Source organism: Peromyscus eremicus, chromosome 12 (genome assembly GCF_949786415.1).
Source record: "Peromyscus eremicus chromosome 12, PerEre_H2_v1, whole genome shotgun sequence".
Classification (NCBI taxonomy): Eukaryota; Metazoa; Chordata; class Mammalia; order Rodentia; family Cricetidae; genus Peromyscus; species Peromyscus eremicus.
The window spans coordinates 57,882,975-57,910,534 of NC_081428.1; the positions used below are offsets into that span (position 1 = coordinate 57,882,975).

The 27,560-nt window shown below is 42.9% G+C and overlaps 1 protein-coding gene across 1 annotated transcript in view; it reads left to right on the forward strand.

The window, feature by feature from the left end:
- Positions 1-5,238: 5,238 nt before the first annotated feature.
- Cd86 (CD86 molecule) overlaps positions 5,239-27,560 on the forward strand; it is a 53,953-nt gene continuing 31,631 nt past the window's right edge. Inside the window, exon 1 of the mRNA XM_059277487.1 lies at positions 5,239-5,353. Coding sequence (XP_059133470.1) covers positions 5,340-5,353 — 14 coding nt within the window. The 5' untranslated portion in view covers positions 5,239-5,339. The remainder of the gene's footprint in view (positions 5,354-27,560) is intronic.

Below are 27,560 nucleotides of genomic sequence, written 5' to 3' on the forward strand. Positions count from 1 at the left end.
TAATTTAGAAAGTATATAATCATTTTGAAATGTGTTTTGCTACCTTCTCATTTATTTTAAAATTTATTTATTTGTTTTTCTGAGACAGGGTCTCTCTACATGGCACTCGCTGTCCTGGAACTCACTCTGTAGACCAGGCTAGCCTCAAACTCACAGTGATCCAAGTGCCTCTGCCTCCAGAGTCCTGGGATTAAAGTCATATGCTACTATACTCAGGCAAATTTTAAGATATTTTTTAGATTAAAATATAATTACATCATTTCCTCCCTTCCCTTTCTTCTCTCCCATACCTCTTCCCTCTCCAATACTTTCTCCCCTGCCCCTCTTGAAATCATGGTCTTTTTTTGCCATTGCTATTGCTATATATCTATGATATATGTACTCCCCCTCACCAAGGGGGCAGTGACCACTTAGTACTAGATAACGGAGTTGGGGAGCTCATCCTTGGGGAAGACTCTTTCTCCTCCTTTTAGCATTCCTTAGCTACCTGTAGTTCTTTGTCTATGAGTGAAGCTCTGTGAGATTGCCCCCTTCCACATTAGCTTGTCTATCAGTATACTTCTTCAGGTCTTGTTTAGGCAGCCATATTGTTGAGGTATCTTGGAAGAAGCTTATGCATTCCACACATGCTGGCATCCATAAATCTCTTTCTGGTGCTGCCCCTAGTTTATACTTTGAACAATTTAAACAAAGACAAGAGGCAGCAAGTCTGATCACTTGGGCAGATGGAAGATTACACAGGAAAGATATTGGATATTGCCGGAATGATTTTATGTACATCAGTGTTCCTCTTTTTCAAATAGTTGCTATCCAGGCTCATCTTGCCCACTTGGCAGAATTATGTTCTTCTCAAGAAGAGAACTGGGGCTTTATGGCAGACCATGACAATTGTCACCCTGTGCTGCCCAGTTGAGTTGCCTGTTGGACGCTTGTTCTCAGATGGAGAAATGGGGATAAAGGCTGTTGGTAAGTCAGGGCTGTCTCCTTTTGTTATGGGAATGGATCCTAATGGCTGGTGAATCCCGGTGAACAAACACTTACATCCCAGCATCTTAAATTTTACTTGCCCCTAATAGGCCTGACTAGTAGACCACTTATTTTTGTAGTATTTTGGAAGCAGTGCTCCTTAAGCTAAATTCTACTTCGTGTGACTTAATGTCTTCTAAGCAAATCTGCTAATTTCCTTTATAACATCAACTCTATCACTTCCCATCTCTTCTACATCACCAGAACCATAGGAAGTGAATTAAAATTGAAAGCCTTAGGATGAAGAAGTTGAAATAGAACAGAAACAAAACTAAAACAGTGCTAAATCTTAAAGCCAGTGGGGAGGGGGGTATTGTAAATTTAATCTAGAATGCTAGGAAAAATGTTAGAAGTGAATTATCTATATTATTTTAATGAAGTTTAAAAACAACATATCACTGTTAGCTGGAGAGCAAAGAAGCAAAATCTTATTTTCTTAAAATAAATATGTGGGAAAGTTATCATCTCAACTTGGATAATTTCATCTAGATTTGAACATATTTTTAAAAATATGAAGATTGTGAAATACATTTCAAATAGATCAAGGAACCATATTATTACTTATTTACCTATAACTGTATACATGTAAGTGGACATGTATACATATACATTTGAAATGAAGTTATTCCAGTTGCATTAACAATACACCCTACAAGAATCATAAACAGAACCTAACAAAAACCCCAATGTCAGACATGAGAAACCCCTTCCTATTTGGTCAGCACAGTCCAAGAAAACCCAAAACAATGCAGGTTATTGCTGTTGCTCTTAGTTGCCTCCCAGAGGTTAAAGGTATTCAACCCTATTGCTGAAAACATCATGCACTTCATACACAAGACTTTGAAGACCCTATCTAAATCATGAAAACCTGTTCTCTGAGGACTAGCTGTCATGGTACCAGAGGTGCTATGAATGCTTCCAAGTAGGAAAGCATTCAATAGTCTTACAGAGCTGTAATACCTATGAACCACAACAATGACCACATGGCCAAATGACCAGCTTTGTCTAGATAAGAATCCACTTCATAGAATTCTCAATAGAGGAATCTCAAATAGCTGAGAAAACACTTAAACAACCTTAGCCATCAAGGAAATGCAAATCAAAACGACTCTGAGATTCCATCTTACATCTGTCAGAATGGCTAAGATCAATAACACAAGTGACAGCTCATGTTGTTGAGGATGTGGAGCAAGGGGAACACTCCACCATTGCTGGTGGGAATGCAAACTTGTATAGCCACTATTGAAATCAATATGACATTTCCTCAGAAAATTGGGGATCAAGCTACCTCAAGACCTAACTATACTACTCTTGGACATATACTCAAAAGACCTCCATCCTACCACAAGGACACTTGTTCAACTATGTTCATAGTGGCTTTTTTTTATAATAGTCAGAACCTGGAAACAACCTAGCTGTCCCTCAACCAAAGAATGGATAAATGGTACATTTACTCAGTGGAGTATCACTCAGCTGTTATAAAAAATGACATCGTGAAATTTACAGGCAAATGGACAGAACTAGAAAAAAAAATCATCCTGAGTAAGGCAACCCAGATCCATAAACACAAGCATGGTATGTGCTCACTTACAAGTGGATATTAGCTGTTAAGTAAATGATAATCATACTACAATCCACAGACCCAGAAAGGCTACGTAACAAGGAGGGTTCTGGGGGGACACATATATCTTCTTGGGAAGGGGAAATAGAGATTTTGATGGTGGACTAGGGGTGGGATGGGAAGGGGAACGAACAGGAGGGGTCAGGTTGGAGAGGGAGGGATGGAGAAGGATAGTACAGGGAGAGACAACTAGAATGCATTTAGAGGGTGATGTGGAAACCTAGTGCAGTGGAAACTTCCTGGAACCTATGAGGGTGACCCTAGCAAGAATTCCTAGTAGTGGAGGATACGGAGCCTGAACCGGCTGTCTTCAGTACCCAGGCAAGGCTTCCAGTGGTAGGGCTGGGATACCAACCCAGCCACAAAACCTTCAACCCACACCTGTCCTGCCTGTAAGATGTGCTGGGGCAATGGTGACTCAGAGATTGTGGGAATGGCCAACCAATGACTGGTCTAACTTGCGGCCCTTGCCATGAGAGGGAGCCCATGACCGACACTCAGGAACCAGAAGCTGAATGGCTCAGAGACCTAGGGTAGAACCAAACATGACTGAACCAAAAAAAAAAAAAAAAAAAAGTAAATGAATTGCTAATGACATTCTTCTATACTCATAGATTGGTACCTTGTCCAGCCACCATCAGAGAGGATCCCTCCAGTAGATGAATGGGAGCAGATTCAGAGACCCACACCCAAAGGAGCTTAGCGAACCCTGTGGAAGAAGGGGAGAAAGGATTGTAGGACCAGAGGGATTGAGACACCAGGAGAATACGGTCCACAGAATCAAGTCAGCAGGGTTCATAGGAGCTCGCAGAGACTGAAGAGGCAATCATGGGGCATGCATTAGCCTGCACCATGTCCTCTGCATATATGTTGTGGTTGCTTGAGGGTTTTGTGGGATTCTTAACAGTGGTGGGGGAGATGGGGTCTCTGACTCTTTTTTTTCCTGAACATAAAAACAGGTTGTAATTTAAAAGTCCAGGGTTATTTTAAATAGTAAAATATTTTCTCTGTAGAAAATAGTATAAATGATAACATTTCCCAATAAGCCCATTTAAGCCAAGTGATAGCTGAATTATACATATAAATATTGATTAGATTCTGGGATACAGAAGAGACCTATCTTCATCTGTTCAGAAAGAACAATACTCAACTTCATATGGAAAAACAAAAAACCCAGGATAGCTAAAAGAATCCTGTATAATAAAGCAACCTCTAGAGGCATCACCATCCCTGATCTCTGACTCTTTTGCTTGCTCTTGGGACCCTTTTCCTCTGTCTGGGTTGCCTCATCTGGCCTTGATGTGATGGTTTGTACCTTGTCTTAGTGTAACTTTGTTGTGCCATGTTCAGTTAATATCCCTGGGAGGCCTGCTTTTTTGTACAGGGAAAGGAGGGGAGGTAGGAGGGGTCTGGAGGAAGTAGAGAGAGGAGAGGTTGCAGTCAGGATGTATTGTATGAAAGAAGAATAAATAAAAACAGAAAAGAAAAAATTAGAACCCATTAAAAAAAGGAGAATCCAACTATTGTAATAACAAAGCAGTCTACAGCTCAGCCCTAAATGGAAGTAAAATATCAAACATCTGTCCAGGCGGCGGTGGCACACGCCTTTAATCCTAGCACTTGGGAGGCAGAGGCAGGCGGATCTCTGAGTTTGAGGCCAGCCTGGTCTACAGAGCAAGATCCAGGATAGCCAAGGCTACACAGAGAAACCCTGTCTCAAAAAAACACACATATGCACACACACACACACACACACACACACACACACACATCTGTATCACCCCATCAATGTCTCAGGGAACATTGCAGAGGAGTGGAAAGAAAGAATGTAAGAGCCACGATAAAGGCCAGAATGTTGTGGGCATGGCATGGCTGCTGTCATCTGATTATAGTAGCTGAGGTAGCTCACCCCACACTCTCACAAGATTGGGCCCACTAGCATTCTATCATGGAGATGATGGGGCAGGTCTTATGAGCTCATGAGTTCCACAAAGCTATTTTTCCCCAGGGATATAAATGATTAACAGTTGCTGCATCGGGTCTCTTCTGTGGTGGTAGGGGGTCACTGTGGTGGTAGGGGGTCACTTGCCTGTAACTTGCCCATGTTCCTATACAAAAACCCTCATCCATGCTCCTTTAAATAATTCCAATTAAATTCTATGTTCTAAGAAGAAGAGGAGGAGGAGGAAGAGGAGGAGGAGGAGGAGGAGGAAGAAGAGGAAGAGGAAGAAAGAGGAAGGAGAAGAATTCACCTCATAAATTTTGCTTCGACACGTTGAATTCTGAGTTTCTAGACAGTGCCTCTCTTCGTTCAGAGAAGGCAATTTTATCTTATGTGGTTTCTGCTTTTTTCTTTTTCCTGTGCACCTATTGACTTCACAGTGTCTTGGGCTTCTTAGTTTCATTTGCACATCATGTCTGGAACTCAAGATGACTGAGCTGTTTTTAAAAACTCAAGATTTAGACCCAAATCAAATAATCTACAAAGCAAGGAAAGGGTTACAAGGTCTTCCTCAAGTCTAAGAAAAGAGGAAGAACTCTTAAGAAAAAGTCAACGGGTGCACAGTCATCGCTGAGGGAGGGAAGCAGAGGAGGGAGCAGGACGTGTTAAGAGCGGCTCTTTGGGGGCCGCTCAGACGTGAACAACCGGACTCGCGGTGGGCTTGTTCCAGAACTTTCAGACGCACCCAAGATGGATCCCAGATGGTAAGCGGTGGCTTCTACCCTTTGCAGTGTGGCTTCTGGATTACGACCTCAGCGGGAGGCTGAGTCTGCAGACGTGTGGTGCGCTCATCTCTGTCCTTCCTGCCTAGAACGCTCTCATTAGCAACGCATCCGTGTAAGGGCCCAAAGTGAGAGCCCCAGAAGGGAAGGAGCCATTGATGTGAAAAGGGTAACTGGCTCCCACATCAGGAAAGCTTTCCTTTTCTCTTTTTCCTACAATGGCTCTTTTTCTTAAGTCTGGAATGGGTTTTTTAATGTCTACATAAGTGTGAGAAATGAGAGGAGGCAGAATTTTTTTTTTTTCCTGGTACATCAGAGTTAGTTTGGACAAATAGAGGCCAGGCAAAAGAAGAGACGGAAAAAAAAAAAAAAAAAGGCAGTTCTGTGAATGTATGGGTTCCACATCCATGGACTCAGGGGGCCAACTGTGAGCATCTTTCCATCTAAGATAGAGATGTAGCTAGCCTACAGCTGTGCTTATACTGAACAGGCGCAGGGCTTCTGTGGTCGGTCATTTACATTGTATAAGCATTGTATGTAATCTAGGGATAATTTAAAGTATGTGGGAATATGCAAATTACTTACTGCCTCTCTTTTTATTGGGGACTTGAGCATCTAAGCCTTTGGTATTTATGAAGAATATTGGGGGGGGGGGTGACAGTATACCAGAAAAAAAAAAAAGAAAACCAAAACAAAAAACCTAAGACACAAACAGGCGATGGGAGTAATTCAGTTACCCAGGGTCTGCTGGATGCCTGGTATGCTGTGCACTTCACTGGTGTGTCGTTTTACTAGTGTTACACTTCACAGTGGTGTCCAGACAGACAGTATCAGTATATTAACTAATAGCTGAGCTGAGAGAAGGTAGATAATAACTCACTCAAGGCTGCAGAGCTCCTGAGGATGGAAGTAGAATCCTTCTTGCCCGATTTACTGTGGCAGCTTCCCAGGGCATGGACATCCTGGAGGGAGCCATGCCTATCCTTCTGTTGCTGGGGCGGCCGGAAGCATCCTCATTTGTTACCCTTTGTAATTTGTTACTGCGCTTTGAGATTCGCTCGTGGACCCAGCATTTACTGGTTTTAGAAGGGCCTTTGTTGCTTTGGTTTCAGAAGAGTAGAGATGAATTTCCAAGGAAAAATTACTTTCTTCTCTAGAATAATTTTTAAGTTTCATATATACGTGAAAAACTTTCAGAATTGAGAGTTTTCGTGGAGCTGGAGCAGTGATCCTACTGGATTGTGCTGGCACTGTCTACAGATGTCTATAGGATCCCAGGCCGTGGTCTATATGTCCGTGTTGAAGCTGTTCTTTGTTTCAATGCCCCAAACCAGTTATGAGCAATAAACAGTGTTGAATCTTAGCAGAAATAAAAGTGATGCAAATCGTAAGAGTAAATTATCAGTTTTCCTCTGTCAAGGTGGTAAATGTTACATTTCAAAATCAAGAATTCCCCCTGTTAAGGAGAGAGGGATACGTACCTATATTGCCCCCTGATGGCTATATACTCCTGGGTAATAATCTGATGAGACACACTAGCTGTCCTTTAAGTTATATGCTGTCTAACAAAAATGGTCTACCTTTTAGGATGTAATAATATATGTTAGTAAAAGTTTGTTGACATGAATATTGTTCATGTCACTGTTTATAATGAGGAAAACCTTAGAAACAATTGTTTAAAAAGAAATGACTGGTTATTTATGAAACCCCCATAATGGAATATCATGAAATCATTTATTTAAAAAAAAAAACCTCTATTAAAGAGCAATCTCTAATGTGCTTAGCTTATGGGGAAAAGCAGAATGCACGGTGCTGTCAAACCCTTTTGCAAATGATACTTGCATATGCACAATATTCATCAGAAGCATGTGTGGCTTTACTTTTTACTGTGCACTTTTAACCCTGAAGCATGTCTGTGGGAAGAAAATGAAAAGTTGATTTTAAAAAAAGAAACCAATAACTACACTGACTTTCCTGTGTCTCTATTTGTGATCACTCAAAATTTGTGGGAGTGCCTACTGGGCTCCAGGCTTTTGTTTTGAATTATGTTTTCTTGGTTTTGGTGGTTGCTGTGCATTTGAATACCCAGCCCCCACATAGACACATCTTCTGGCTGTGGGCCTTGAACACATTGCTTAACCATTCTGTTCTTCAGTTGCTTGCCTGTCAAATGTGGCTGATTGACAGTGAAATCACATGTAGTTGTGAGGTTTAAATGTGATGGTCTATATAAAGTACTTAGAATTTGCTTTCGTAAGAACTCAGTAATTACTATTATTAGTCATTTTTATTGTTACTGTTATGGTTAAGAAACAGAGGGGGAAATTACTTCTCAAAGATTAAGTAACCATATAATGACATTCTTAGGAATAGAATTCAGGAAGCTTGATGTTCTAAGTCCTGTCTTCCCTCCCCAAAAGTGTTCAGTGTCCTTGGAGCTTGGTAGGACAACTCCAGCTAAATTTCTAGAGGGCTGAGCTGAGGCAAGCTGTACCCATAGACAGCAGCAGCCCTGTTGAGTGGCTGGTTCCAGTGGGAAGCTAAACACTGGGAAAGAGAGCAGAGGGCTAAGTCGCATGCAGGGAGAAAGCGTGAGCAAAGGATTAATGGAAGACAGGAAACGACTCAGAAACTAGGCATGGCAGCATCCTGGAGGAAAGGATGAAGGAGCACTGAAATCCACAGGATTTGCTTGTTTTTATTTTGTTTTGTTGTTGTTATTTTTGTTTCGTTTTGTTTTTTGAGACAGGGTCTCTTTACATAGCCCTAGATGTCCTGGAACTGACTATGGAGAACAGGCTAGCCTCAAACTCACAGAGATTGACCTGCCTCTGCCTCCTGAGTGCTGGGATTAAAGGTGGGTGCCACCATGCCAGGCTTTGGTTTTGGTTTTCCTATTTGTTTGTTTGTTTGGATTTTTTTAATGTGTGTGGAGGCTGCAGAAGGGAGAAGATATAAGTGTGTGGTGGCATCCTTCCTAATGGAGGACATAGGGATGGAGTGAGTTTGGGGCAAATGGAGAGGGGGGATATGTGGTGAGTTCATTTGCTCACCGGGAATTTGAGCAGCAAGACGGAGATGCCTACATAGTACACATGCCAGTGCCCAGCCCAAGAAAGGTTTGGACCAGGGTGGACATTGAGAGTCCTCAGCATAAGTACATCTGATAGCTGAAATTCTCATGTGGGTGAGTCTCAGTGAGCAAACTAGTGGGTTTAGAAGTCCAGGATGGAACCTGGAAAACCTTGACGGGAAAGAGGATGAGAAAGAGCAGTCTAGAATGAACACGGAAGAGGGGCTAGGGAGTTGGAGTAAACCAGGGCAAAAGTGGTAGACATTGTGGAAACCAAAATGCAAGAAGGACAAGGGTGTGTTCATGGAGGGACAAAACATCTTGACCAAAATTCTGCACTGAGAAATATGCACATAAGCTATCATGTAAAAGATGATTCCAATGATTATGTTAAGGGTCCTTCTATCTCTCAAATCATATGCTGAAGTCTAATCCTTCACGATCTCAGAATGGAACCATATTTGTAGTTGGGGTTTTTTACAGAGATAAGGTAAAATGGGGTTATTAGAGTGTGTCTTCATCTAAGCTTGTAAATAGGGCCAGGAAATTTGGGTAGAGAAACATACATAGAGGAAGAAAATTAGTCCAGCTAGTCAAGAAGAGAGGCCAGGATCAGAGGCCTCCCTGACAGTCCTCAGAAGGAACCAACACAGTTGATACCTTCATGTGGTACATTTGGCTTCCAGAAGAAGGAAGAAGAAGAAAAAGAAGAAGAAGAAGAAGAAGAAGAAGAAGAAGAAGAAGAAGAAGAAGAAGAAGAAGAAGAAGAAGAAGAAAAGAAGGAGGAGAGAGAGAGAGAGAGAGAGAGAGAGAGAGAGAGAGAGAGAGAGAGAGAGAGAAAGAGAGAGAGAGAGAGATTGTTTCTTCATTGGTCTTTAGCACTCTGTTACCACAACCCTAGAAAAGGAATGCATGTGGTTAGAGTGCAGAATGCAGCCTGAGAACCTGAGAACGCACTTTGGAGAGATAGGAGAGAAACTTAGAAGGGTTAGGTCATCTAGGAGCACAAAAACATTTCACAAAGGAGAAGGGAGTCTCGGTGTCACATTCCACAGAAAGGTGAAGTAAGATGACCAGGACTATCCAGAGACTCTCGGTGGCCTTTTCAACACTCTCAGTTGAATAGAGGGAACTGGCTTCAGGGAGCCTAGAACAGGGAGGTGGCCCAGAGGGACGCCTTCCAAAGAAATTTTGATACAAAAATAATGCCTGACCCCCCCGAACAAACTGCGTTCTGCACAGAGTTGACACATGGTTGGGAGCTCGAGAGATGACCAGCAGTCCAGAGCACACGCTTGCAGAGGACCTTCCCAGCTCCCATGCCAGACAGCTCACAACCACCTGGAACTCCACCTCCAAGGGGATCTACTGCTGGCCTCTGAGTACTCATGTACCCATAGCCACACACAGATAAACATGATTTAAAATAGATCTTCATAGGAATGACATAAAGTCATCAGCTGGGCCTGAAGGACCCCCTTCCCACATTTACAAGCTAGACAAAGAGTGAAATTGATACTTCTTTTTTAACCCAAAACTGATCTGAAAAGGATTTCAGAAACAAAAGAATGTATGCAGCTACCGTTGATTTTGTATCAACACAGATTTCAGTTTGCATTATGGAGTTTAAAGAAACCTGCTTATCTGAGGTTTCTTGGAGAAAGATTTCGGTGCTCAAGTCTAATTGGAACCTCAGGGAGCGTTCATAGTTTATATCAATAGGCAGACAGAAAAACCACAATAGAACTGGAGACAGAAGTATGAAATTGTGTGCTTGGAAAGCTTTGAATCAAAAATAATCCATGGCCAGATGTGGTGGCGCATGTCTTAGCCCAAACACTTGGAGGCAGAGCAGGAGGATCTCTGTGAGTTGCTGGACACTTGACTCTACATTGTGAGTTCCAGGCCAAACAGGTCTACGTAGTAAGTGGGACCATTTCAACAAAAGTCCAAAATTTAGGATGGAGAGGTGGCTCCGGGGTTAAGACTACTTGCTGCTCTTTCAAGAGAACTGAGTTCAGTTCCCAGCTTCCACATCAGGCAGCTCATAACTCCCTGTAACTACAGTTCCAGGGAATATAACAGCCTCTTCTGGCTTCCTTAAAAGTACTGACACACACAGGCAGCTATACACATACTTACACATAAGTAAGCTAAAATAAACCTTTTAAAAGGGAAGAGTCTGTACAATAGGAAACCATTGTATAAGCAACCTGATTGTCATAGATCCACATAATTCAGATTCAAAGTAATCAGGTTTAATGAGAGTAAAGATCTAACAAAAATAAAAATGAGTGAACATTTAGTTACGTGAGCTAGTTAGTAAATGATAGCCTGAAACTGGTAAAACTGGGGAAACCTATAACACTCAACTAACCAGAAGGTAAACCTAGTTTGTCATCCCCATCTTACAGTGATTTTCAACCAACTAAACAAATGTTTATCAAGAATCTGAGAGTCTGAAAGCACCAGAGGAAATACAGACTAAATGGATGGTGTTTTATTCTATAGTCTAATTGGAAATAGAAACAACAATTATAAAATGGCTAAAGAAACCCAATGTAGTTAATTATTCAGTAGGCAAGCTCTCTCTCTCTCTCTCTCTCTCTCTCTCTCTCTCTCTCTCTCTCTCTCTGTGTGTGTGTGTGTGTTTGTGTGTGTGTCTTAGGTAGGGGAGCCTAGGCTTAGATCCTCCTCCCTCTACCTCTCAAGGGCTGGAATTCCAGGCCTGTGTTACTATGGCTGCCTCTACTCACTCATTTTTCCAAAAAAAAAAGACAGAAAGTTCATCTTACCAAAAATTAAATAATTAGCAATCAAACACTATGAACACATTTTCATTTGTCAGCCAGAACAGTAAAACAAATAATCCAAACCATGTGAAAGGAGATTCCTCCAAAGAAGAGTATAAATGACAATTTTACCGCATAACGGGATGATCAGTATTATTAACTGTTGTTGAAATGAAAGTTGGAATCACAGCCAACTATTACCACATTCCTATTAGTATGTCCAAAAATTAAAAAAAAAATAATAAAACCAATGGCCCTACCAGTGCTGGTAGCATGCAGAGAAACAGGATCATTCTGTTTTGGGGAGTGTTAAAATGCTACAGGCCCTCTGGAAATATCTTTGGTGGTTTCTCACAAAAATAAACATACTCCTACCGTATAACTGTGTGATTGCAGTAATTGCCATTTATCTCAAAGAAATGAATACCTGTGTTCCCACAAAACTGGTACATAAATATTCACACCAGCTTTATTTATAGTAGTCAAATACAAAAAGAAAGAAAGAAAGAAAGAAAGAAAGAAAGAAAGAAAGAAAGAAAGAAAGAAAGAAAGAAAGAAAGAAGAAAGGAAGGAAGGAAGGAAGAAAGAAAGAAAGAAAGAAAGAAAGAAAGAAAGAAAGAAAGAAAGAAAGAAAAAGGGAAAGAAAGAAAGAAAGAAAGAAAGAAAGAAAGAAAGAAAGAAAGAAAGAAAGAAAAAGGGAAAGAAAGAAAGAAAGAAAGAAAGAAAGAAAGAAAGAAAGAAAGGAAAGAAAGGAAAGAAAAGAAGAAAGGAAAGAAAGGAAAGAGAAGAAGAAAGGAAGCAAGGCAAAGAAACAACTCTCAGCGTGGGTAGTTAGACAAACTTTGGTACATGTACACCATGGAATAACACTAAGTTGTAAAAGGGGATGAACTATTTTTACACACAAAAACTCCGATGAATCTCTAAGGAATTACCCTAAGTGAAAATGCCAGTCCCCAAAAGTTACAAGCTTCTTGTTCCACTTACCTGCCATTGCGACAGAGACAAAGACCAGATTGGCAGTTGCTATGGTTATGGTGATGTGGAAAGTTCAAATGCGGGGCTACTGGGATACCCAGTTATCAAAGGTCAACACAGGATACTCACGGAGGTAGTAGCATCATTCTGAATCTATTAAAATATTTTATTATTATTATTTTAAGTGGGTGTGTGTGTCTGTGTGTCTGTGTGTGGGTACGTGGACATGAGTGCAGGTGCCCGAGGAGGCCAGAAGATAGAGTTGGATCCCCCGGAGCTGGAGTTACAGGCAGTTAGGAGCCTCCTGACATGGGTGCTGGGAACCTAACTCAGATTCCCTGCAAGAGCAGTACACACCTTAACTACTGAGCTATCTCTTCAGCTCCTTGTCGCCCTCAGCTACTTTTCCAGCACTACACCTGCCTGCCTGCCGCCATGCTCCCTGCCGGGATGATAATGAACTAAGCCTCTGAAACTATAAGTGAGCCCCCAATTCAACGCTTTCTTTTGTAAGAGTTACCTTGGTCCAGGCACTTTGGAGCACACTGAAAAGACACTGAAGATGAGCAAATCTGGTTTTTCCTCCCCAGTCTCTTGGATGGCAAATAGATGAAACCCCGTGCTCTTTTTAGAAGAGTGGATCCTGCAGGTTTTCACAGGAGTCTGAAGGTGGCTGTTTTGCATTTGTCTGTGGACAGTATCATGTCGGACATGAACTCAACTGGGCTGCTGTAGAACAGCCACAGGCAGTCCTCTGCTAAAATCCTGGTGGCATCACCTTGGAGAAGCACCCAACTCCCTTGGGGTCCTCCTCTGTACAAGGAGGCTCATAGTACTTAGCATCACGAGGGCTGTTAATAATTTATGACTTTTGAAAGATCTTAGGAAACATAGTCTTTAACATCTGTTTTGTCCTACATTTTACATTTAAGCCATTAATTTAATTTAAGAAAATTAAGTTTTCTTTAGCTCCATTCTTCTTAATTAATAATTATTTCTATCTTCATTTTGTTTTACATGTATGAGTGTTTTTTTGGCATGTATGTCTGTGCGCATGCATGTCTGGTACCTGCAGAAATCAGAAGAAGGTGTCAGATCCCCTGATATCAGAGTTAGACAGTTATGCAAAGCCCTTCTGGATCTACAAATCGAACCCAGGCCCTCAGCAAGAGCAGCAAGTGCTCTCAACCATGGAGCCATTTCTCTAGCCTCCCTTTTATTGTTTGTTTCGTGTTTATTTGTGTGTGTGTGTGTGTGTGTGTGTGTGTGTGTGTGTGTGTGTGTGCGCGTGCGCATGAGCGTCACTGAGGAGGCCAGAAGATGTTGTTCCTCTAGAAGGGCAACAAGAGGTTTTACCAACTGAGCCATCTCCCCAGAACGCAGCTCTGTCTTTCCTGCTGAGTTCGAGGAAATGGAATTCTACCTGTAACCTAGAAGTCACGACAGTTGACCTCCTAGTTGTAGACACGAGGGAAGGCTAAATGCAGGTGAATATGCTGAGCCAAACCACAAAGCCACCTAAACTTCATTTTATGTAAGGTAGAATGCCCAAAACATTGAAACAAAATCTTGCCCCATCATTGGTGACCCTGTAAGTATCTTTTCAAGAATTGCTTATGAAAATATGCTTTTATGCCTTTGGGACTTCAAACTTCAAATTTACATCCGCCTCTCGGTTTCTTTGAGTGTTATATTAGGGTTGAACCTAAGGTTCTATGCATGCTAGGTAATCACTCTGCTGGTGAGCTAACACCTCTAATTCCTTTTATAAATTTTAAGACAAGGTCTTGCTAAGACTGGCCTCTAACCCAGGCAAGTTTTGAACTTGTAACCTTCCTGCCTTAGGGCTTCAGGTATCTGAGATTACAGGCTTACAGGTATGTGCCCTGTGTTCAGTTCTCTGCTTCTACCTTGTAGTGACTGGTATGAGCATTAGTTTCTACGGTTGACTATACTCACATTTCTACTTCTAATTCCAGAAGATACATGAACCACCATTTTATTTACTATAGAAATGCTAATGTATCTTATTATAACTTCACTTCAGTGGAAGCTCATTAAGTCATGAGAAACAAAGAAACAGATTTATGCACAGAAGTGAATATCACATCCTTACTTAAATATAATAAAAACTAAGAATCAACCAAGTGGCTAGTAGTGTTTGATGATGGGTAAATTAGTCATGAAGCTGAAGTAACATTTTAGTAACAGGAGATGACACAAGACTTTTGTGATGCACGTACAGAAGCAGCAAGTATGTCACAACTCAGTGGTTGCTTCTAGACTGTGCGGTTATGAGAAAAGGATTCTTGGACAGCAATTGCCAAATCCACAGTAAGCTGACATCATCCAGCTAAACCCAGTACAATGGAGTTTAAAGCAGTCTTGTGGTCAGACAGGATAGCTGGCTCATCAATTAAGAGCACTAGCTGCTCTTCCAAAGGACCTGGATCCAATTTGCAGCACCCACAAAGTGGCTCATAGCCATCTATGACTGCAGTTCTAGCAGATCAAACACACCCTCTGACCCCAGGCACCAGGCACAAGTGGTACGCAGACATCCATGCAAACAACACACCCACACATATAAAATAAAATAAAAATTTTAATGTAAAGTTGTAGCAGTAGAGTTTCTCTCCAGCTCCCGCCAAGCCCCGGCAGTCCCGCAGCCCACTTAAAAAATAAACACACAGACACTTATATTATTTAAACTCTTTGGCCTAATGGCTCAGGCTTCTTGTTATCTAGTTCCTATATCTCAAATTAACCCATTTCTATTGTCTATAAGTTGTCACATGGCTCATGGCTTACCGGTATCTTACATCTCACTTTTAAACAAGCTGTTGCTCTTTAAAAGTAGGATCAACAATCTACCCTTTTATCCTATCTATATCCTATGATGAAACTGAGCTTCTACACAGGATGGCTATCCGAGACCCTGAGGTGCTGCAAGTGAGTGTGTGGGTCTGTGGTGTCTGTCTAGCCCATGAGGTGTGAAGGGTGGAATCTGCTTTACACCTGCCAGCCCAGCCCGCCCCTCTCCAAACTAGTCTCTACACTTTTGTCCTGCGTGTAAGGACGAGGCAGGACAGCCTGCCTGGTCATGCTTTTCGGGAGTCAGAAAGGTGAACTTCGTAAACATTTGACAAAATGCCCTGACTTTTACATAATGGCTCACTAGGTGTCTGGAAGGGCTTGGTTTGGCCCCTGATACCAGTTTCACTTTGACCTCCTGACCTCTGTTGGGGCACCAGGGAATCGAGGGAGAACCAGGCAAGTGTGAGGGGCATGGTTTAGAAAGTGAGCAAAGGCTGTGGTGAGCCAGAGTCGGAAAGGAGGAGGCTGGGACTCTTTGCTTATTCATTTACTCAGGAATGTTGGAGAAATGAAGAAGACAGAGAAGCTACTGCCACTCAGGGTGGGGGAGCGGCAAATTGCCGTAGCTGACAGCTCTTAGTCTCTGGCAGGAATAATGTCACAGGATATTAGCTCATGCTGTCTTGTTTAACCTCCATAACTGCAGATGGTGTTGTTCTAAATACTTCACGGGCAAAAATTTAGTCTTCATCATCACAAAACTAACAGAGCCAGTCTGACTCTAGACCTCGGCTCTGAACAACTATCTACCCACATGTTGTGAAGATTGGGGTGTGTTTGTGTGTGTGTGTGCCTATGCCTCTGTGTCTGTATCTATGTCGGTGTGCCTGTGTGTCTGTGTGCCTGTGTGTCTGTCTGTGTCTATGTCTGTGTGTCTGTGTATGTTGGGGAGGTTACTTCTAACAGCACAAAAGATTATGATTATGTGCAGAGATTTGAACTCAGGGCTCAGGAAATGGCTTCATGGGTAAAATTCCTGCTGTGCAAGAATGAGGACCTGGATGTGATTCCCAGTGACCATGTAAAGCCAGTCATGCTGCACATCTGTAATTCCAGTGCTCAGGAAGCAAAAGCAAGTAGATCCTAGAGGTTCCATGGCCGTCAGTCTAGTGGGGTCAATGACTTCCAGGTTCAGTAAGAGACCCTGTCCCAAAAATTAATGCAGAGAACAGTTTAGGAAGACGCTGAGGTTGGCCTCAGCCTTCCACACACACACACACACATACGTGTACACACAAACATGAATGCTCATGTACACAGGTACACATACCCACACTATGGAGTAAGTGATGTGCAACATGCTCTGATGACCAAGTGTTAAAGGCAGGAGCCCAGAGAGAGCCAGTAGTCTTGGACAGGAAGAAAATTAGAAAAAGGTTAGAAAGTAAAGGCCATAGCCTAAGAGTGATCCCCAAACAATCATCAAAATAGCAAAACAAAACAAAAGCCTTCATCAAAATTAATGGCCAATATTCTTTGTAATCTGGAGAGCCTGCATAAGCCTGAATCCTGTTTTTTCCTGAAGAACTCCTGAGTACCTGTAGCCGCAGGCCACATTTCCCATGGAGACTGCAGCCAATCAGCAGAGGCGGCCGGCTTTCAGTAGAGACCAGGACTCCTCCTCCTCCTCCTCCCACATGACTGTATGACCCAGACTTTCCGTACCTGCATCTAAGAGCCTTCGTGTAGAGAGCAGAAATAGCCACTAACCAGGGCAAAGCAAGCAGGAAGTCTGTCAGAGGCAGCTGCCGCATACACGGCAGGATCTTGTCAGCCCACCTCCTCCAGGAAGCCAGCCAGGTTCTTCTCATCTGAGATCTCTGCCCTGGAAAGAGGAAAGGGAAGAAGGAAGTGATTTGGGGTTGGAAGGGGACTAGATTGAGAAATCAATGGAGGAGATGAGAACTTGAGAGAAATGGAGAGTGCAGAGAGCAGAGAACAGAAAAGGGAACATGCCCATCCCCTGGCTGATCCCTGGTTCTGTTTCCAGGGTTCTCTGGCTTAAACGTTCATGACTGTCAGGGAAAATAAAAGCCAGGAAAGAGGAATGGAGTGGGAGATCCAAAACTCAGCCTCCTAAATGCCTGCAAATGTACTTTTACATGAGCTTACATTTCTTTCTTTATTTATTTGGGTATTTTTGGAGGGTCTTATTCAGTTCTAGGGGGCCTCAGGAAAATATTTCCTTAGATCAAAGGAACTTTGTACAGGTGGTTAACTTCTCTGAGCTACAGTTTCTTTGTCTGTTAGAACACTGAATGGGTTCAAACTTTCAGGGGATAAGGAGAAAGCGAGCAAAAGGTGGAGTGTCAGGTGTGAGGAGGTCCTGTGACGCCCAGGGTTCGTGCTGAGAACTTTCTATGCTTGTCACCCCCAAATCCTGGCAGCCACCTAATGGGTTAGATCTTTTCCACCAGTGGAAAAGAAGAAGAAAACCGTGATTCAGCTCCCAGCTCAGGTGACACAAATAGGGAGCAGAGTAAAGGCACTCACTGGCAAAGTGTCAAGCCATTCAGCATTCACATAATATTTTTTTTAAAAAAAGTAAGCTGGCATCCACCTGACACCCATCATACAGCATGACCTGCTAGAAGTTAAAATAGATTCAATTCCATACCCTACTGAATATTTGAAGTCACGGGCCGTGTCGCGCTGGCAAAGGGGCTAACATCCTTGAAACTCAGTTTCCTCCCATGTCAAACATTTCACACTCATTGTGAAGATTTGATAAAGAACTGTAGGCATAAAGTAACAGCAGAAGGCCTGCCTCAGTGGTTGACAGATCCTGGTTTAATCAGTAGGTATACTGAGCCACACTCGGAGTAGATACACTGAGCCACACTCTGAGTAGATACACTGAGCCACACTCTTAGTAGATACACTGAGCCACACTCCCAGTAGATACACTGAGCCACACTCGAGTAGATACACTGAGGCACACTCTGAGTAGATACACTGAGCCACACTCTGAGTAGATACACTGAGCCACACTCCGAGTAGATACACTGAGCCACATTCCGAGTAGATACATTGAACCACACTCCCAACCTGTTACTAAGTATCAAGTACCGTGAAGGGGGAGAGAATATGGTCCCCACCCCTGTGGCTTCCAGAACAAGGAAATTGAACAAAATGAGAAACTGTTGTAACGGGTGAAGAAATAGCGTTGTCTGAGTGTGGGGAAGACACAGGCATCCTGAAAAGAGTGGATAAGGTTGACAGAAAGGCTTCAGTGGTAAAATATCCTTCATTATGAGGGCAAGTAGAAACTAGCCATTGAGGTGCGGAAGGGGTTCCAGGCATGAGGAGCAGCTTAGGCGACATTAACAAGGGCAAAAGGTCTTCACAGGGCCTGGAGGTCAGAAAACAGTAAATGTGGCATATAACCAGCAGGTAACTTGTACAGAATGATTAATGAAAACAGAAAAGTAAAACTGGATTTAGACAGTGACCAGCATTGAACGTCTCGCTCAGAAGTATGACCTCACTCGTGAGGAACAAGGAACAGGTGATTTAAGCAAGGAAGTTGCATAGTCAGGAGACTGATGTCACAGTCCAGCAAGAAGTGATGAGGAATCCAAAACTGGCCACTAATGAACTAGAAGCAGACAATGAGGAAGAGAGGGAAGAGCGACAGAACACAATGCATGAGAGCCGATGTATGAAAATGGCCCACACGCTTCTTTCTGACCACAGCCACCCCAAGGGACCAAAACAAAAACAAGAGGGCACCTCTTTTAAAAATAACCTCTTTTGTTTGCATGCAAATGGACCAGACACAGTGAAAGTGCGACTTAGATGCTGTGTTTGTCTCCAGTCCGGGACACACAATGGTCATGTTGGTTTATAACTGGTCCTTCCGTATCTCAGCTCTTCACATTCCAACCACACCATCCAGTGCAAGGCTCATTTCAGATTGTGTTCAGTCTAAAGAAAGCTCCAAGTGAGGCTCTTTGCAGAAGTGAGCATCAGGTAGGGTGACGTTTGATTTTACTGAGCAAATCTCTTCCAAGTAGCATCATCTGTTAGGATATTCTAGATAGAGGAGTGTGAGGGAATAGAAAGGAGCTACGATCAATAAATAAATAGACAAACAAACAAACAAATAAATAAATGAAAACACCTCAGTGGTCCTACACCACTGACTTGAAAACTAAACCCACGTGTGTGAGTGTGTGAGTGCATGTCTCAAGGGTTCACCAATGTCTTGTGCATTACTTCTGGTTACAAAGACATCACAGTGAAGTGAGCTTTTGGACACGCAGAGGTCCTTCTACCAGCCCTGTAGTAAAGTGGAAGCTTTAAAAAAAAAAATCTTTTTTTTTTTTTAAAAAAAACAAGGTTAGTCATGTAGACTGTGCTCTATGTGCCAAATCTATTTTATTTTACTTTGCCGTGCACATCTTATTTTGCACAAACATTTTGCATAAGGTACTTTCATAAATCCTTGGCTTCCTCAAATTTGAAATACACCATCATTTGTTAAAATGTGTTACTTCTGTTATGTATGCTCTGCTCTCCTCTGAAAAGGCAGAAAAAACATGGACCGATGTCTTCCAGCAACTTTGACATTTAGAATATTACCTCATTCAGAGCTTTCTAAAAGAGGGTCCAAAGGAAATGGCAATTTCTCAGAATGTATAAGCCAACAAACAGAGCACTTGGCATTCAGAGCCTGAGTTCCTGAGTTCCCATTTAATGTTCTCAGCTAAGGTTGACAGGCACATGAGTGTGGGATCAGGTACTTAGTTTGAGTTCTAGAAAGTGACCTCACAGATGCTGGTGGTGCATTGGTATTGATGGTTAAACTGGCTGCATGTGTTTTATTTGTCACAGAAATGCTTTATGCTCTTTGCCAATGACAGGCCCTCCTAACTCGGGATGTCCTGGGATGGAAAGATAGTGGATGCTACTGTACAGCAGGGTCAGGATGTAGAATTGTTAAAACGGAAGGCAAGTTGAGGATCCCTCCATCCGTCTTGGCCCCACAGAATCTCTCTGCTTTGCAGTGCATGGCCCCTGGCTATTTCAGATGTGCTGTGAAGGGAAGCCAGCAGCTCTTGCAGAAGCTAGGTCTTGAAGGAGGGGAAACTTTGGGTTGTGACCCGAACAGCCTAGATAGAATCCACTTTGTGCTCTCAATATGGCGTTTAGTCTCCAGGGTGGTATGCCTGACTGAAGCTGAGCATGTTGACAATCTCATGGTGGTCAGCACCTGACCCTGCTGGATGGGCACAGGTCTCCTGCATTCAAGAGGCCCCAAGAGGGTAGGGATCTTCCTTCTCCAGCTCCCCTTGAGCCCAAGGCCAGAAATTTCCAATGGTGCAATGGCATCCATAATTTCAAGTATTGTTGGGAAATAGAAAATATTGCTGAAATACAAAGGAGTAAAGAGAAATCATACATGTGTACATACATGTGTGTCTCTAGAGTCTGCAGTTAACCCCAGTTCCTATGTAATACTGATAACTGGCCAGCTCCTTCTACAGGGTGTCAGGGTGCCCAGTAGGCAGGCAAAATAGGAAGGGTCCTCTGGATGTCTTCTTCCAATACCCTGGTCTCCAGTGTCCCTGGAGTGAGTGATGGTCCCCTCTTCTCTCCCTTTTATGGTTCTTCTCTACCTTAGCCTGCTTCCCTGACCTATAGTCTACCTAGTTTCCACACACTTCTCAGAAAACCCTGATTCTATTCCGCCTTGTCTTTGCTGGACTGTAGCCCTCAATCAGACCCTGGGTGATGGGCTCATGAGCTCCTCATCTGCAGCAGCTGTTGTCACTAGCCTGGGGTCCACCCAGGCTGAGCTTCTTCGTGTTCTCTGTTGTCTATAACTACATCTCTGCAGATAGACCAACTCCTAGCTCAGCGGCACCCTGTGTAGAATGTACACACCCCCACAGCAACTTTTATCCACTCGACAATGTTTTCATATAATCCCCCTTTAATATAAGGGAATGATGTCTTCAGTTCACATCAATATAGGTTGCTGTTAAAGTTTAGACTTTTTTTTTTTATCATGTGGTGCTGAGAAGAAAATAGTCTTTGAACTCATCTGCAAGCACCCTGAAAATAATCCATGTCTCTTTCTTTCTGACTTCTCCCTTGAGAACATCCAGGTGAAGTGCGTCCCTGGATCCTAGGTTTTATGTTCAGAAACTAATAGACTACCCCTGAAGAGATAACAGACCTTGGCTCTTTCCTAGCATGCATGAATGATGGGTATAAATTTGCATCACGAGAAAGTGAATAAAGGACACCCCAGTGCAGCTAAGAAAATAGAAAAGCTCGGGAGGAAAGTGGCCTCTGTTGGAGCTTGTGAGACAGGGGACCCCTTCCTGCTTCAAGGACTCACTTGCATGACAAAAATACCACGGATGAGAAATATTGGAAAAGAAAAAGGAAAGGAAACCTCGATGCTTTTAATTATATAAAACATACTCATGGTATAGACCAAGACTGAATCCCATCCCCCCTTAAAGAGAAAAGAAACTCACTATGTTTCTAAGAATGTTCCTCCAGACCAAAAAAGAAAAAGAAAAAAAGAAACTGGAAACCTTCATTTTTCTTACATTTATCTGGCCTATGGAAAACAGTGGATTTTTTTTCTTTCACTTACTTAAGGAATTGACATAAAAAATTCTGTTTCTGCACCAGAGGTATGCATAAATTATCAAGAGAGAAGCTATAAATACAACATTGGAGATTTTTCTCAGCACTCCTGCATGCATGGCATTTCGGTGACCAGCGTGGACCATGGGGAAGTGAACCTTTGGACTGTGAAATGAATGCTAATTGACTTTCCCACCAGTGTGGGAGCCTCGAAAATGTCACATCATTAATTTAGTTGCTTTGCCAGGAATCGGGGTGTGTGGTTAGTGTGTGTATATCTTTACATTAATGGACTTTATTTTTAGAAGAGTTTAATTTTTTTAATTGAGCAGATAGTACAGAGAATTCCCACCCTCCCTCTATCTGCCAGGCATCCAGCTTTCCCTATTGTTACCATCTTCTGGTAATACATTTGTTAGGACCCAGTACATAGATGCTAACACTTTAGTAGTAACCAAGCACACGCTTTAGAAGACTAAGTTTCTCTCTTTGTGTTTTACATGGTTTGGGCAAATGTGTACTACCATGACCACCATTACGCTATCATACACGACAGCGTGTGCCATCTGTTTATCGCCCTACCTTTGCCCTACCTAGATGGTTGCTCTGGCAACCACCCATCTCATTTTACAGCCTCCATGTGTTATCTTTTTCAGAATGTCATGTTATTGGAATTGTACAGTACGTAGTCTGTTCAGACTGGCTTCTTTACTTAAGTTGAAATCATTTAACTTTTCATCATGTATCTCACATCCTGGTGGCTTGTTAACTCTCATCATTAAACCACATTCAATTACATGGATGTAGAAGTTATCTGCTCACCTATTAAAGGGCATTTTTTTTTTCATGTAGATCACTTGAACACCTTCTTTGAAGTAAGCTATTTAAGTATTTTTTTAATTTTAAGATTTATTTTAATTTTTAATTCCATGTATGCGATTGTGTGTGTGAGCATGTGCATATGAGTACAGGTGCCACCAGAAATATCAGATGCCCCTTAGAGCTGGAGTTCTGGGCAGTTGTGAACTGCCTGACACCAGTGCTAGGAACCAAACTTGGGCCCCCTTGTTTCCAGTTCTTACACAGTTATAAACAATGCTGGCATTAAGCCTTTGTGTGTGGGTATTTGTGTGGGTGCTGTCAGTATGATTGCTAGCTCATACAACAAAAGTGTGTGCAGTTTTTTAAGAACTTGCTGAACAGTCTTCTCAGCCATCTCTATCAGTGTTGTCCCTGCTGGAAACGAGTGAGCATTCCTGTTTGTCCACACAGTCGCCAGCATTTAGTAGTCTCTGGTTTTTATGCTGTCGTCGTCGTTTTGACTTGCAGTTCTGTAATGGCGTGGTGCTGGCCTTCTTTGCACCTATTATTTACCACCTGTATACCTTCTTTGGCCAGGTACATTATCAAATCTTTTTCCCATTTTTACATTTGTTGTTTGTTTCCTTGTCATTGTATTTTAAGCGCTCTTTGTATATTTTGGATCAGAGCCTCTTCATCATATAGGTGTTTTGCTGATATTTTCCTCCCAGTCTGTGGCTTGCATTTATCCCCACTCTTAATAGTGCGTGCTTATGCTTTAACGAGGAAGGCTTCTGCATGTACAGTTACAGTAGCAGTAAAAGGAAAATTCACTGTAATGTTTTGTGTGTTGTCCCGGAGGATAGGAGGGGCATGTTAATTCCTCTAAGTTTTATTAAAAGGGTGGTTAGGTCCTCTGGATGGTGACAGCTGCTCTGCTTTATTAGAGCTTGTATAGCAGGGGTAAGAGTTAGAGAACAACTCACCACTGAGCTGCACTGAGTCTCAATTAAGAAGAGTTCAGGAGGAGCTGGAGAGACATCTCAGCAGTGAAGAACACTGGCTGCTCTTCCAGAGGACCCAGGTTCAATTCCCAGCACCCACATGGTGGTCACAACCATCTTCAACTCCAGTCCCAGGGAATCAACTCTACACTGTCTTCTGGCTTCGGCAAGCACTGAACACATGGTGCACAGACATACATTCTGGCAAAATATTCACATACATAAAATAAAAATGAATAAATCTTCTTACTTTTGAAAAAAAGAACAGTTTGGGAATTCTGTCCACAGACACATTTTACTGCCCTTGCATGGGTGGTATTTTATACAGGGTTTGAACTCTGTTCAGGATTATGAGTACACGTGAAGCACTCACTTTCCTTATTCAGTATGTGTGTGTGCGGATGCCTGTGTGTGTTAACGGGATTGAACCCAGGGTTTTGCATATTCTGGGCAAGTGTGTGTGTTACTAGGATTGAACCCAAGGTTTTTCACTTTCTGGACAAGCACTTTGTCACTACACTAGATCCTCAAACTTTATTTTCACTTTTTGTTTTGAGATAGATAGTCTCCCTAAGTTGCTCATACTGGTCTTGACCTCGCTCTGTAGCCCAGAGAGGCCTTGAAGTGAGTGTTTTCCTGCCTCCAAAGTATAGAAGTCCAGTTCCTTCCACTCTACTGGTCACCCCAGGGATTTCTTTTCCTTTTTTTTTTTTTTCAGCCCAGGCAGAATCCAAGATAGTTTACTTGGTGTCTGATGAAGGGCCTTGCATCCTAGTTTGTGCTGGTTGCTATGGGAATGTGAGACCCTGCACTTGCAGAGCCCACAGTGGTCTGATGAGTCTGGCAGCTCCCTAAACTCTCACACACTGATGGTAAGAATGTCTGCTGAGGGTCAGGTAGTGGTGGCGCACGCCTTTAATCCCAGCACTCGGGAGGCAGAGCCAGGCGGATCTCTGTGAGTTCGAGGTCAGCCTGGTCTACAGAGTGAGATCCAGGACAGGCACCAAAACTACACAGAGAAAAAAAAAAAAAAGAATATTTGCTGAGACTGCAACCCTGAGCAGGAAATATTGCCTCTCTAGGTGTGAGTCATCCACTGCTCAGGAAGTCATCACCATGGGAGCACAAAGGGAGGGGTACTTGGCTGCCCACTGCCCCTACGGCCCACACACCTCTCCCTTGTCTTCTCTTTCCCTTGCAGTTTAAAAGGAGGAAAAGAGATGCAGGGCCACCTACAAGAATCACCTATCCCGTGGGTCTTCATCACTCATGCCCCCTTGCCCCAGCGCACATCTCTGTATCAAGGATGCTCAGAAAACAAATACTAATAAACATCTCAATAAATAATGCTGTTATAAATATTTATGGGAACTACTTTGTTCCCATAAAAGGATCAAGAATCCTTTTAGACTATTTTCCACCACAGGCCACGGTGGGCCATTTAGCAAACATACGGCTAAAATGGAAATTGGACCTAAATATTTGTTTGGAAGTTCTAAGTGTTATCAGGTTTCTGGCTCTGTCACACAGAATAGGTCTCAAGTAGGTACTCCCCAGAGGCCGTCTCTTGGGCAGTGATTGGGTGAGGACCTGTGGAAGGCATGCTCCCTGCCCCTGTCGAATGTCATCTCTGGCTCCTCTCCCTCCACAGCTTTTCCTTGCAGCCTTGGTTTGAGCTGCGAACATCTGGGAATGAAGAAGGAAGTGGAGTAATCAGGCAGAAAGCAGCTTCCCAAGGTTCCAGTAACTTCTTCCCCGCCAAATGCAAGGAACTGACCATTCAGATAAGCCCCTGTCAGTGTTCTGCATGATTTGATTAGCCACCACCCCTGTGCCTCCCTGTTCACCCTCACCTCTGATGATGGGGATGGGAGTCAGGGAAGACTTTTGATTGGCTGAGAGCTGGCCCTAAACACTGACACATAGACAAAAGGGGGCAGAGACTTGACCCAGTGTGTTCAAAGAAAATCATAGTCAGCCAGCCCTGTCACTGTGTCCAGATGAGCGAGCTTTGACTAATCTAGTTCTAACTAGTAATGCTAGTTCTACACTGCTGAACTTTACTCTGCTAGAGTGCATGTTACTCTCTCTGTGAGAGGGGGCTGGTAGGAAGGATGCTGTTGACTGTGGTCCTAAAGACCACATAACCCATGGAGAGCGGTTAAGCCAGAGTTCTGGTCATTGGCTGAGAGATTTTGTATCTGTTTTCAGCTCATCTAAAAGAGTCCAGTAATATATTCTAGGATGTAGGATAAGGACAGGCATCTAAATGGTACTTTCTGGAGGCAGGGCTGAGGAGTGAGTGGTAAACCTGAGATCATTATCAAAATGACATTCTCATTTCTTAACAGGTGTTACCTTTCCTAGTATGACTGGTGAGAAAGCAAAGGCTAGACACATGTCTATAGAGGTGACATAGAAAGGTCACGACTTGAGAGACTGGAGCTGTCCCTAGAGTCCTTCATAGCCTCGCAACTCTAAATCTTAAAGTCAGAGAATCCTGTGATGCTACCGTGGCCCTCGGGCAGCTGCCCGCCTCATCACCCAAGCATGCCCTTTTACTCCCTGCAACACACCCATGGGAGGAAGCTGGTCCTAGCAGGAACTGAAGAGATATGGAAAGAGGGAAACAGTGAAGCAACCTCTCAAAAGAGAACAAGCACCCACTCCACGCCAGCATCTGTGTTGAGTGCCAGTGTGTGCCATCCAGTTTAACCCTCAAGGCAAGCATAGTTAATGCAGTATTACCTCCGTGAGAAAGGCAAGGCCTATAAAACTCTAGTGAGAACACACATTAGCAGCTCAGCCAGTATACAAACCTGGGTCTCTGGAGTTCCCAAACCCAGTGTGATGTGTTATTTTTATCCATCTTTTGTTTCTAACCAATGATATTGCTTTCTAAAAAAACAAATTTAACCTTAACAAAAAGACTTAAAATAAACGTTCTTAAAATAAGTTAAAAGAAAAACACACATAACGGCAAGTGGTAGGAACAGATACAATGGCAGAAGTCTGGTATTCAAAATATTTTGATGGTGATGTAACTCAGTGGACACGTGCCAGCTTAGAATGGGCAAGGCCCTGGGTTTGATCCCCAGGAAAATCAATTTTGATAGCAGCATATTCAATGTAACCTACCTTGCCTTTTGATATGTGTCTCTAAAGATTTTATTTATTTGTGTGTGTGTGTGTGTGTGTGTGTGTGTGTATGAACAGCTGCCCATGGAGGCCAGAAGGAAATGTCAGATCCTTGGAGTTGCATGCATTTGTGAGCTGCCTAAAATGAGTAGTGGAGTACAAAATCCAGTCCTCCAACAGAGAAGTAAGTGCCCTCAACCGCTGAGCCATCTCTCCAGTCCCCATCTTGTATTTTGACTGGTGAGTTCACGGAAAAGAACATTTGAAAATTAAGTGAAATATTAAAGAATTCCCCTGAACTGGAATAAGCGGGTGATTTTTATGTGCTCCAATAAAGAAACCACATGGACCTTTTCAAACCAAAGAAAATTACTATTGTAAAATCCAGAGGGCACCCCCAATCCCTGTAGAGCCCACCCAATAAAGAATGTTTCTATGGTAAGTATATAGAGTTACTGGAGGGAAATTAGGACCTGGTGAGTCAGGACCCGGGACCCAGAAGGAGCCCTTGGTTTGAGCAGTCCTGGACTGAAGATAACTGGGTTTTCAGATCTGTCTGGGAAGAGCTATCATGAACTCTAAGAATAGAAGGAAGATCTCTGTGGAAAGGTCAAAATAAGAATTGGAAAGACTCAGAAGGAAATAAGAAAGTGATCATGAAGACTCCTTAACTTTGTGGTAAACCCTGTACCAGGTGAATACCTGCAAGTCTTACCACCAAAATCTCATTTGTTTTTCATGACCATGCAACAGGAAAATCGATTATGGGCTGCATTTCACAGGCCGGAAGTCTGACTCCAGGATATCCAACGACTTGTCCAGAGTCCAGTCGTCCAGCCAGGATTCGATGGGGGACCACCAACCCCAAACCCCACACTCCTTCCCTGATTTATGATCCTCAACCAGTAGACAAGAAACAA